This window comes from Anastrepha obliqua, chromosome 3, assembly GCF_027943255.1.
Source record: "Anastrepha obliqua isolate idAnaObli1 chromosome 3, idAnaObli1_1.0, whole genome shotgun sequence".
Lineage (NCBI taxonomy): Eukaryota > Metazoa > Arthropoda > Insecta > Diptera > Tephritidae > Anastrepha > Anastrepha obliqua.
Genome location: NC_072894.1, coordinates 111,850,339 through 111,863,152, shown reverse-complemented (window position 1 = coordinate 111,863,152; position 12,814 = coordinate 111,850,339). Strand labels below are relative to the sequence as shown.

At 32.3% G+C, this 12,814-nt stretch overlaps 1 protein-coding gene across 1 annotated transcript in view; it reads left to right on the top strand.

Moving 5' to 3' along the window:
- LOC129241230 (reversion-inducing cysteine-rich protein with Kazal motifs) overlaps positions 1-5,895 on the top strand; it is a 91,298-nt gene extending 85,403 nt beyond the window's left edge. Inside the window, exons 4-7 of the mRNA XM_054877455.1 lie at positions 1,783-2,000; positions 2,848-2,998; positions 3,117-4,634; positions 4,696-5,895. Of these exons, the coding sequence (XP_054733430.1) occupies positions 1,783-2,000; positions 2,848-2,998; positions 3,117-4,634; positions 4,696-5,486 (2,678 nt within the window). The 3' untranslated portion in view covers positions 5,487-5,895. The remainder of the gene's footprint in view (positions 1-1,782; positions 2,001-2,847; positions 2,999-3,116; positions 4,635-4,695) is intronic.
- Positions 5,896-12,814: the final 6,919 nt, after the last annotated feature.

The window sequence follows — 12,814 nt, the reverse complement described above, 5'->3', positions numbered from 1 at the left end:
GGTTTTAAGTGGAAACCTAATTCTCGACTTTCGTTTTGCAATCATCTTTGAAAGAGGAGACATAGCTAAGGCATAGGCATGAAAAAATTATTCAGGACTTCAGGCCAATTAATCTCTCATCTTTCGTGCTGAAAACTCTTGAGGGACTGATTGACCTGCACATAAGAAGCCAAATTCCCCAGGGTCGGTTGTCGCATACCTAACATGCTTGTTGTAAGGTTTGATCGGTGAAAGCTGCCCTGCATACAATTGTAAAATAAATTGAGGAGTCTCTGTATCAGAAAGAATTTGCGATGGGCGCCTTCCTCGACATTGAGGTGTCTTTTAATAATGTCCTCCCGGAGGCAATTACTAAGTCTTTGGGTAAACTGGGGTTGGAGCCGACTTGACCAGATTTATCTACAGAATACTTAGCGACAGAATAGTCGCGCAGAATGGGGCGGCATCTCTCTCTCCCTGCAGGTGAGTAGAGCCACTCCGCAAGGTGGTCTTCACTCACCATTTCTCTGGGCTGTCGTTGTGAATGACTTGTTGGAGGAGCTGGCGAGAAGGGGCAGCAGGGTGATTGCCTACGCGGATGACGTCGCACTAATTCTTAGAGGAAATTTGTATGGATACTCTGTACGATTTGATGCTGGGATATCTAAACGTAGTAGTTAGATGGGCAACGGATTTCGGAATGCAGGGAATGCATAGCTTCACTTTCGATTGCATCCGAATTCTTTGACACAAGGCTCATCTGGGTTCCTAGTCACAGCGACATTGCGGGAAACTGTGAGGCAGATGAGCTGATCAGACAAGAGACATGTAAGGTGATTTCCTCGTGAAGGGAGAGAGCCTTCTAGCTACGTCTGGATCGGGGAGCGCCCGAGCGAGCTTCTGATGTTGATAAAATCTCAGTTCTCGAACTTCGTTGGTTTTCTCACAGAGCACTATCCGCGAAGTGTGCATGCTGTGCGATTCGGAATTACCTCGAGTCCTTTTTGCATCGGATATATGGAGGATGAGGTGGAATCATCTCAGCACTTTCTCCTTAGCTGACCTGCTGTCGCGGGGCTAAGATTTAGGTATCTTTGCTCCTACTTCTTTGCTACGCCTGCTGATATAGCAGTCCTTGATATTAAAAATCTGACGAACTTCATCAGCGGCATAAAGCGGCTTACGCAACTGCAGCATAAGCCACACAAACTAAACCCATCCTTCTAACCACCCCACACCCACCTCTTTCCGCCTTCTCCTTTCGTCCCTTCGGTCTTCCTCCTCCTTACTTCCTTACTTCACAATGGTATCACAAAGGACGAATTCGTTTTCTTCGTCCAAATGTGCCCACTTCTTGGGCAACCATTCTAACCTAACCTAATCACTCTTCTGCGTAGGTACATTTCAGCAGTATAGTCGAATGAATATGAATGTATGTACATATACTACTGATCATGTTTTTGCACGTTCAATGACGCGTCAACGACTAAATAAAAATAGAAAAAAGAAACAGATAAAATATATAAAAAATTGCAAAAAAAAAAATCTGCAAAGAAATCGTCAGATTCTTCTCAAGTCCAAATGACACACATGACCTGAATCTAATTAAACGCAATATTACTAATCCAAGACTTTGTACATTTCACTAAACTTTGCTCTTCTTATTTTTTACACTCACACATATGCACACACATACATATGCATCATATATCTCACTTGGCCTTTTGTACTCCTTTAGCTTGGCTTTATTTTTGTCAACATTTTCTTCTATTTTTTCTTATTTTTTTTTTGTGTGCCTTTCAGCTGTTGCACGTGGCGCACAGTGGTCGGGCAGACGTTGCTGCGCTTTGGGCTTGTCGCCACGTTGCCGCAATGCCTGCGCCACATCAGATTCGACGGCGCAACCACAACTAATCAACGCGTGCCGCCAAAGTGATGAGCAACATATGTTCGCTTGTTTTGAACATCAGGAGGCTGGCGATCGATGCTGCAGTACGGCGCGCACATCGGAATGTTTACAGGTGGGTGCATGGGTGAAAAGAGGTATTGAGTACAGGGAAAGAAGAACTGTAAAATTGTTGATGATACGACGGCGACGATAGAGGCGAACAATGTTGAGTTGCAGACTCTCTGTCTTACGACTGTGTCGTAGAAAGTACGAGCAAAAGGTAGGCTTTCAGATTAGAGTTAGTCAATTTGAAACTATTTCTTCCAAGGCGAGTCTATTAAAGTCGGTGTTGGTAAATCAGCTGATTTGTTTTTTTTTCGCCGTGTCCATATGGCTGTCAGCTCAGAATGAAATAAGACGAATTCATGGTTTGTTTTCTATTGTAGTTCCCCAATGCTTCGCTTTGACAATCAAACGTACAGAATATTGTTGCTGGTCTATTGCCACCATCTTTAATGAATGCGCCTTGATTTCCTGCCAGCCATGGCTAGCCACTTCTACTCAAAATTCTAATACAATTTCACACAGAAATGGCGTCCGCTATTAGAAAAAATATTTTTTATGCCCACACCGAGTTTCAAGTCCTTGCCAATTTGGCCCCGGCGTTCGCTTTTCTGATTTGCCCACAAAAATAAAAAAAATCCTTGCTGCTTTGATTACCTTCCGATTTGACTAATTTCCTAGACAGCGTTTAATTATTCACATATGAATAAACGTAGGCGTTCGCAGTGTTTAATTATCGCCACACTGGGCATGTCTTTGGTGGCATTTGCAGCCTCTTTCATAAAGAAAAAAAAGAAGATAATTGATTTTCAACTTGATTGACTGGTTTGTCCGCTGATTGGATGAAGCGCTAAAGCCAGTCATTGCTCCATGATTGCGCGCATGTTATTAAAATCTTAACAAATTCGTTGTTGCAGGTCTGCCGCGATGTCTTCGAACCGCATGCCACACACAAACGCAACGGCCACCACAAGCTGCGCGAGATGTGCCATGAGGAACGCGATGCCGAGCTGCTGCAATGCGTGCACAACATTACGGGCATGACGCCGGTGACAAACTCCCACAAATGTAAGTTGAGATCACTTCAATTCACTTGCGCCGCTGACAGGGTTAATTGAAAATTGTGACCCTCCTCTAATTTGTGTGACTGTAAATAAATATTTTTGCATTTTTTTTTGTTTTACAGATCTCCCATGCTGTGAGTTTTCCAGCGTAGATAGCTGTCGTCGCACTTGTCGCTCTGTGCTGAATAGCACTGAAAGCATTGACATCATTATCGGTGAACTTGAGGTAGGCGGCTGTGGCACCCCATTGCCACACGTGCCACTGTGGCAGTGTTTCTTGACAGCGGAACGCAAAATTTTCGTACCGGCCACAAAGAGCACCAACGAGTTGTCGCAGATCAATCAGATCGGTATCGACTCGGCCAAGTTGCATTGCTGCGAGAAAGCGGTGTCGGCTAAGTGTCGCCGTCTCTGCACGCAGACTTACTCGAATGATTGGACGGCAACACGCGCACTTTTCGAAACCTCCTGCCTGCTGGAACGCAACGAATTGGAGCTGCGTCAGTGTGTCGATGAAGTGGACGAACCGTGCGAACTGGGCTGTGATGGTCTCAGTTTCTGTACTAACTTCAATAATCGCCCGACGGAGCTGTTCCGCAGTTGTAATGCTGTCGCCGATGTCGCTGCCCGTTCTGATTTAAAAATGTGGCAGCAAAATGGCTCCGTCAGTTTAGATGGCTTTGAACTGCCCATTAAGAATATGACACGCTGTGCACCCGAACAGTGGAAGGCCATCGCTTGCGCGCTTCAAATTAAACCCTGCACACGCAGTCGACATTACAATCACATTTGTCGGGAGGACTGCTATGAGATATTGAGTGAATGTATGGACTGGACGCGCATGAGTTCGGCACTCAATGCAGAGGCAGTGTGTGCGCGCCTCCATCCGGATGGCGATGATGTGCCATGTGTTTCGCTGCGCCCATATCGCGAAGAAAGTGATGCGCCAAAAGAAACTGGTGGACATCATGGACTGACGGCGCCGTGTAAAGGTCATCCATGCAACGGCAGCGAAACGTGTATAGCGCGCCGCAATGAGAGCACTGCTTACGAATGTGTGCCCGGCTGTAGTCTCGGCGAGGCGTCCAACTATTTGGTGCCGTTTGGCGCATATGTGCGCATACCCGTACTTCAAAGTGTGAAGGTAGGTGGCATCGGTGGTGAAGGTGTGGTCGGCGCTTTCAAAGTGTGTCGTTGCGGTGCGCATGGACGCATCGAACACTGTCAACCGCTGCCAAGTTTCTCGTATGCGAACTGCGCGCTGCCGGGTGGACGAAGTTTCCGCCATGGCACCTCTTTCTATTTGGAGTGTAATTTATGCAGTTGCTTCGCGGGCGAGATTACATGCACCAAGAAGCAGTGTCGTTTGGCAGGTTACACTGACCCCTCATACACCAGTCTGCCCTGCAACTGTCCGACCCACTTTGTACCCGTCTGCGGCAGCAACGGCAACACCTACCACTCGGCCTGTATCGCAAAGTGTCTCGGCTTGCAAGACAATGAGATGCAGTATGGCGCGTGCGCTACATTGAACCCGTGTCGTGAGGGCGCTTACAATTGTCCAGCTGGCCATCAGTGTTTAGAGCAACGCAAAATATGCTTGTCGTCTATGCACCGCCCTTGTTTGCAGTACCAGTGCAGTAAGTAAAACTCATTTCCTAACTAATCAAACTCTTCTCTCTAAGTTCTCTCTCTTTACAGTCAATCTCACCGCCGACTGTACTTCCGTCGAAACGCGGCCGGTGTGCGATATGCAGCGGCGCACGCATGCCAGCGCTTGTGATCTCCTAGAAGCGCACGCGTCCTTGGCTCATTGGGGCTCCTGCTTCCGCAGTTGCACAATGCAAGGCCCCGTATGCGGTATCAATGGTGTCACTTACGTGCATGAATGCGCTGCGTGGGCAGACTACATCATCATTGACTATCGCGGCCGTTGTCGTGAGGTGGGATTGCTGGCTGCGGATATGGGTCGCCGCTGTCGCACCGTAAAATGTCCGCGTCTACCATCACCCTACTGCCGTGGCGTAGTGCCACCTGGCGCTTGCTGCCCCATCTGTGCGGGTGCGTTCCGTGTAGTCTACTCACGCAAGCAGATCGATCGCGCACTGTATGCGGTACGCGGTCAACATAAGGACCTGTTGACGCTAAATTCTGTGTTGCAAGCGTTGGACGCGCTCGTACAGCTGGCCGAGTGCCAGTTGACTGGTTTCCTTACCATGGAAGTGGGCATATTTGTGGCTCTTGTACCGCGCGCCACTGCGCCTATGCGTATACAAATTGAAGCGTGTGTGCGTGAGGCAGAACGCATTTCGACGCTGATAGATGCGCAGTCGCATGAAATCACCACTAATTTGCTGCTTTCCGGATTAACGGTTTCGCACTTGGTGGAGGAAAATGTGGATGGCGGCGGTGGGCGCATGCTGGTGATGCCCAGCTTGGCGATTATCGTGTCGCTAACACTGTGGACTCTGCAGTGTAAACGAGTTTTATAGTTATAGCATTTAAGTTGTTACCTGCTGTGGGTGAAGTGGAAGATGAAAAAGTGTTTTTGTAAATCAGCTGAGTGAATTCTTAGTGCCAAGTTAGTTGTTAATTAAAACTTTACTTTAAATTAAAAGCAAAAAATTGTCAAAATGTAAATAGTGAAGGATTTATTTATGTACATACATTTACAAATGTGGAATTGAAGAGGTTGAGGTTAGGGCGATTTACATTTCATATAAAAAAATGTCAAAATATTTGTAAATATTGTAGTTCTATTTTTTAATATTTAGACCAAATATTCGAGTGGAATTTTTTATTCAGATATTGAAATTAGCTCTGCAATGAACTTTAAGTGCCATTTGCGTAAATATTTAGAAATATCGGGTTTATAGAAACTTAGGTACTCGTACATATTTATATATATATATGAACCTCTGGTTACATTAACTACAAATTAGATGAAATATAAATATTTTTAGTTTCCGCTAGTAAAGATAATAAATTTAATACAGGGATTTATTAATTTTTAACGAGATTCATAGCAAAGGACTAGGTCAGTCTGAGCTTTTAAATTAAGAAAAGAAGAAAAACGAAATGGACTAGAGTAAAAGAAAATTAAATAAAATATAAAATAGAAAAATAATAATGAAGCAAAATAAAATTAAAGTCACTTAAAGTGAATTAAATTGAACAAAGTAGAAGAAATTAAAATAAAATAAAATATAAATAAAATAAAATTATAATTGATAAAATGGAATGAGATAAATTTGAATTAAATTACACGAATTATATAAAATAAAATTTAATTAACTGAAACAAAATAAAAAAAATTAAATTAAATACCTTGAACTAAAAAATAATAATCATAAAGTAAAATAAGACAAAATACAATGCAATAAAATCAAACAAAATCAAATAAATTATATTAAAATAAAATAAAATGAAATAAAATAAAAATTTACATTACTTGAATAAAATAAAATTAAAATCAATTAGTTCAAAGAAACAAAATTAAATTAAATAAAACAGAACAAAATAAAATAAAGCTAAATTGAATTAAATAGAAAAAGGAAAATCAAGATTAAATAAAATAAATTCGAACAAAAAACAAATAAAATAAAATTAAACTAAATTATTTCAATAAAATACAATAAAATTAAATTTATTTAAATAAAACAGGACAGAATTAAAGAAATAAAAATAAAATTAAATTAATAAAACGAGAAAAAAGATTAAAGAAAATAAATAAAAAAAATTAAACTAAATTACTTAAAAAAAAATATTTATTATACCAGAACAAACTAAAATTAAATTAAACGAAACTAAACTAGTTGAGTAAAATAAAATAAATTTAAATTAAAATCACAGAACAAAAAAAAACATAATAAAAAAAGATTAAATAAAATGAGTTTAAAAAAATGATCAAATAAATGAAGTGAAATAAAATTAAAGTAAGTTACTAAAAAATTAAATATAATAAAACTGAAAAAATAAAATGTAATAAATTAAAACAAAATAAAGCAAATGAAATAGAATTAAGTAAAACAAAAACATTTTTCTTGAAAAAAAAAATTAACTTAACTGAATTATTTGAATAAAATAAAATTAAATGAAAAACAACAGAATAAAATAAAAAAAATGAAATGAATTAAAACAAATTAAATGAAAAGAAACAAAATTAAATTAAATAAAACATAGTAAAATATAATTAAATTGAGTAGAATAAAATAAAAATAACATAGAATAAAAATTAATAAAACAAAAAAAAAAAAATTAAATAAAATGAATTTAAAAAAATAACCAAATAAAATGAAAGTAAATTAAATTAAACTACTAAAAAAAACAAAATTAATTAAATAAAACAGAATAAAATATATTAATAAATTGAACTAAACTAAATTATTTGAGTAGAATAAAATAAATTTAAATTAAACGCAACAGAGCAAAATAGTAAAAATGAATAAAGCAAAAAAACAAAAACGATTAAATAAAATGAATTTAACAAAAATAACCAAATAAAATGAGATTAAATAAAATAAAAAAAAAAGTAAATTAAATTAATCTACTTGCAAAAACTAAATAAAGCAGAAAAAATAAAATAAAATAAATTAAAACCGTAACCAAATTAAATTAGACAAATTAAAATAAAATACAATGAAATGAAATTCTATTAAATTACTTGAATAATAAAAATAAACAAATGAAATAAAACTTTATAAAATTAAGCTAAACCAATTTAATTAAATAAAATAAAATAAATTTAAGTCAAATACATCAGAACAAAACATAAAAAAAAATGAATGAAAAAAAAACAAAAACTAAATTAAAAAAAAACCAAATAAAATGAAATAAACTAAAAAAGAATAAAATTAAATTAAATAATATAAATTAAAATCTAATAATATGAAATAAAATTAAACTACTTAAAAAAAATTTAAATAAAAGAAAATAGAAAAAAATAAATAAAACAAAATGAAAAATTTAATTAAATTACTTAAAAAAAAAAAAAACAAATAAAAAAAAAAATAAAATAGAAAAAAAAAATAAAATAAAACAAATTAAAAAAGCAACCAAATAAAATGAAATAAAATTAAATGACTTGTAAAAAACCAAAATTAATTTTAATAAATCAGAAAAAATAAAATAAAATCAAATCAATTAAAAATGTAATCAACTAGAATCAAATAAATTAAAATATAATGAAATAAAATTAAATTACTTGAAAAAAATTAGGTTATTTAAACCGAAAAAATAAAATTAAATCAAATACATTAAAAAATTAACCAAATGAAATCAAATCAATTAAAATAAAATACAATAAATTGAAATTATTATAAGTTATTTGAATAAAATAAAATTAAATTAAAATACATAATAGGACTAAAAAATTTACAAAATAAAATAGGAATAAATAAAATAAAATAAAATTAATTACTTGAGAAAAAAAACAAAATTCAATTAAATAAAACAGAAAAAATTAAATTAAATTAAATTACTTAAAAACATTAATAAAATAAAATAGAAAAAATAAAATGAAATAAAGTAAAACAAATTAAAAAAGCAACCAAATAAAAATAAAATGAAATGAAATAAAATTAAATTATATTACATAAAAAAGAAACCCAAAATGAACTTAAATAGAACAGAAAAAATGAAACAAAATCAAATAAATTAAAAGTTAGAATCAAAAAAATTAAAATAAAATGAAATAAAATTAAATTATTTGAAAAAAAAAATTATTTAAACCGAAAAGATAAAATAAAATCAAATACATTACAAAAATACAATAAAATGAAATTGAAATGAAATGAATAAAATAAAATTGAAAAACATAATAAAACAAAATAGGATTAAAAAAAAATAACCAAATAAAATAGGATTAAATGAAATGAAATAGAATTTTATTAAACTAATTGAAAAAAAAAGATTAAATAAAATGAATTAAAAAAATAGTCCAATAAAGTAAAATAAATTTAAGCAAAATACAATATAATTAAATTTATTTAACACGCATCAGTCTCTTCTGTCAATTTGACCCCAGTATCACTTCATGTTGTGTGGAAAATGTGAATATTTTTTTATTTTGTATTTATTTTTCATAATTTTTTATTAGTTTTCTATAAAAATAAATACAGACTTCTATTTTTTTTTAGACTCCTACTTTTCCGTTTCCCATTGCCTAAATTTGCTTTTTTTGCTGTCGAGTCTAATTCACATTTTTTGTCAGGAACTGATGCGTGTTAATGAAATGTGAAAAAAATTTTGATCTTCATAAAATTAAATATTTTAAATATAATAAATAAAAAATAAATAAAATATGTTAAAGATATCGCCATGCCTAAGTTTAGCGGGTAAATAAAAAACTTACTCTAAGAAATAAAGTATTTGTATTGATTTGAAATACTGCATATAAGCGAATTATTTTTTTCTATTATTATTAAGTTGAACTCAAAAGATTTTCAGATACTAAAATGCAATTCAAAAATTTTCTTAACAAAATTTAACACTATATTAAGCATGTACTCAATACATACATATATACATATATACTTGTGCTCACATAATTAAGTCACTTCATTTTTAACCCCTTTGCATCATTGGATGGAATAGTCCGCGTGAACAAAAACTCTCTCTTATGACCAAAATTATACCGTTCTAAATAAATTCCCTTTCGCAATAAGTTATTTTTTGTTAAAGTTTGAGAAATATAAATAATTTTGGTAATTCTCAAACATTCTTTTTTATTAGAACAAACAGTAAGAGTCTTGCCGACGCAAGGCATTTTAAGTACATCGCGCATTTTGAGCGGTGATGCAAAAGGATTAAGATATATTTTTATTGCAAAATTCTTTTTTTAAATTTCTTAATAAATTATAGTTAATTGCATAACAAAAAAATGTTAAATTACAGTTCTAACCTTTATACAAAACTTTTAAAAATTTAACAAATTTCAAAATAATTATAATTTATATTGTTAAAATATAGTTTTAATATTAAAATATAATTTTAATTTTTTTTTATTAAAAATTTAACAAATTTCAAAATAATTATAATTTGTGTTATCAAAATATAAATTTTAATATTAAAATATAATTTTTATTTTTTTTTATTACAATTTTAACAAATTTCAAAAAATTTTAATTTGTGTTATAAAAATATAATTTTTGATATTAAAATATAATTTTTAATTTAAAAATTTAAAAAATCAAAAAAAATTATAATTTTAAATTTTAAAATATAATTTTTAATATTCAAATATAATTTTTAATAATATAAATTATATTTTTTTGAAATTTGTTAAATTTTTTTTATATTTTAATATTGAAAATTATATTTTAATATTAAAAATTATATTTTAATAATATTCAATATATATTTTAGTTTTAATTAACTTTTTATTTATTCGATATCTATTTAATATTTCAACTTATTTTATTTTTTAGTTCTGTTTTACTTACTTTTAGAATTTAATTTTAATATTTTTAATTTTTAGAAAACTTCTGGATGCACAGTTTTATAGCCCATTCAATTCTAGCATAAGAAAGTGTAAGTTTAAAGTCGTTCAAAAATCGCTGTAATTTTTGAAATTGTTTTTTTGCATGAGAGAGAATTTTCTTCCATATAAAAGTTGTGCGCGAAAGTCTTTTTTGTTATGAAAAATCAAAAGCTTTGCAAATATTGTAGAATGATGAAGTGACCTAATTATGTGAACACAAGTGTATGTATGTATATGTAAGTAGTAAATTTACTTTGCAGCTTATTGACTTTTTGAAATAAATAAAGAAATTCATTAAGGGTTTCCGCAACGTTTTTTCCCACACAATTTATTTGGAGCTTAAGTCAAAAGTTGTTGAGAAGCATTTCCGGCAAGACGAGTTGTTACAAATATTTATTTTTTAAAAGATGCCTGCAACAGCATTTGAAACAGTTACATATTTATTTATATAGATATTATCCCCATTGGGCAACCCTTTCGATTTTCCACATAAAAATGTGCCTTAAGGCTTTTATTATACAATTAAATACATCAAATATATCTACAGTGTGAGCTCTGAAAGTTATTCGGTTTCAGAGAAGACGCATTTGTTAAAGGTGGTGGCACTAGACCAACAACAATGTTTTGTACGTTTGATTGTTACGCCGAAGTATTTGAAAAGTAGAAAACAAAAAATTAATTCGCCTTGTTTTATTCTGTGCTGACAGCCACATGGACACATCAGCTGATTTATCAACACCACCTTTAATAGATTCGTTGTGGTTTCAGATCTAAAATTATTGTATTCAATAGACTTTGAAATTGCTTTCAAAATAGGAAAAAAATGTTTGAGTAAATGTTTGAAAGCATTTTTGAACCTCACATCGCATTATAATTATATGTAATTATAATATATATATGTATTTTAGTACTTTTTTTGTTAAAAAAAAAAAAATTAAATAAATAAAATATTCTTAGGCTTAGTAAAATTTGTGATATTAGAGCAAAGCAACGCCATATATGTATGTATGTATGTAATCTTAAAATATATTGCATGTCTACTGTATTTAGGCACACCAGCATAGATCTTGTAATCAGAGAGATGAAACGCCACTGTAAAGAGTGCGCGAAAGCGGTTCCAAACGAGGGGAAGTTTTTTAGTCCCATGACATACCACTGCTGCCAGCTTTGATGATGCATTGGGTATTTTAAACCTCCTCATTTGCGAAAAAAGGAAATTGTATTTATGTACAAATGTATGTATGTATGTAAATCAAAGAAAGAAAAAATATATTCGTCGTTAGCTGTTGTATTGGATGAGAAAACTCTCTTGTAAATACTACAGAGCTCTTCTTCTTCTTCTTAATTGACGTGATGCTATAGAGCAGGGTTGGTGCACTCAATAATTAATGCAATAAATAAGCGGATAGTTAAACCACTAAAAATCTGGAGACTTAGTGATAATGAAGCACTTATTTTAACTACCACTAAAAAATTAGTGAAGGTTCAATTTAGTCCTAGTGCAAAATGTCCAACTCTGCCATAGAGCTACCGTCGGCTTATATACGAAATATTTAATTAAAATGCAACACAAAAGAGTTTTCTATTGCAACAAAAGAATTTTAAATAGTCATTACTTTTCATGTACATACATACATTTTCAATAGCGGTATTTAACTTTAAACAATTCATATAATTATGTACATATCTATGTATGTACGTGCATAACCACACAAATCTATAAGGCCAAAGCATTTAATAAGAAAATAAATAAATAAACAATTATTTATTGTTATTTACAAGTACACAAAATTTAAATTAATCAATTTTAAGCTACATACAATAAACGTTTTATTTATACAGTAGTCTAGTCTAGCGATTTGAGCAAATACATATTTTTGCATGTACATATATTTTAAATACTCACTTGTTATTTACATATTGTTTAATAAAATTGAGAAATAATTCTATGCAAAAACAATGCGCACCTTTTATTACCCTTTTTATATATTTTTTCTCATTTAAAGCTACGCTGTAGTTGTTGTTGTAGCAGCAATACAGTAAATAATAAAGCTACGCTCTTCAATAACACCGCAAGTAGCAACTCTTAGCAAATTTCCATCTCCTGATTTGCTTCGACTTGCGAACTCTCAGCTCTCACTCTCATTCACTCAGTTTCTCTCTTAGTTTTTGTTGTGTGTTATTTGCAGCATTTGTTTGTGTGGTTGTTTGACTGGTCACCACCGGCTTTTTGCCATCTGCCGACGTTATCGCACTTGTCTATTCTAAGTATACATAAGTAATACATCCAATATTTACATTCTAAATGAAAATCAACAAACAGTCGAGTCCACTAACCTA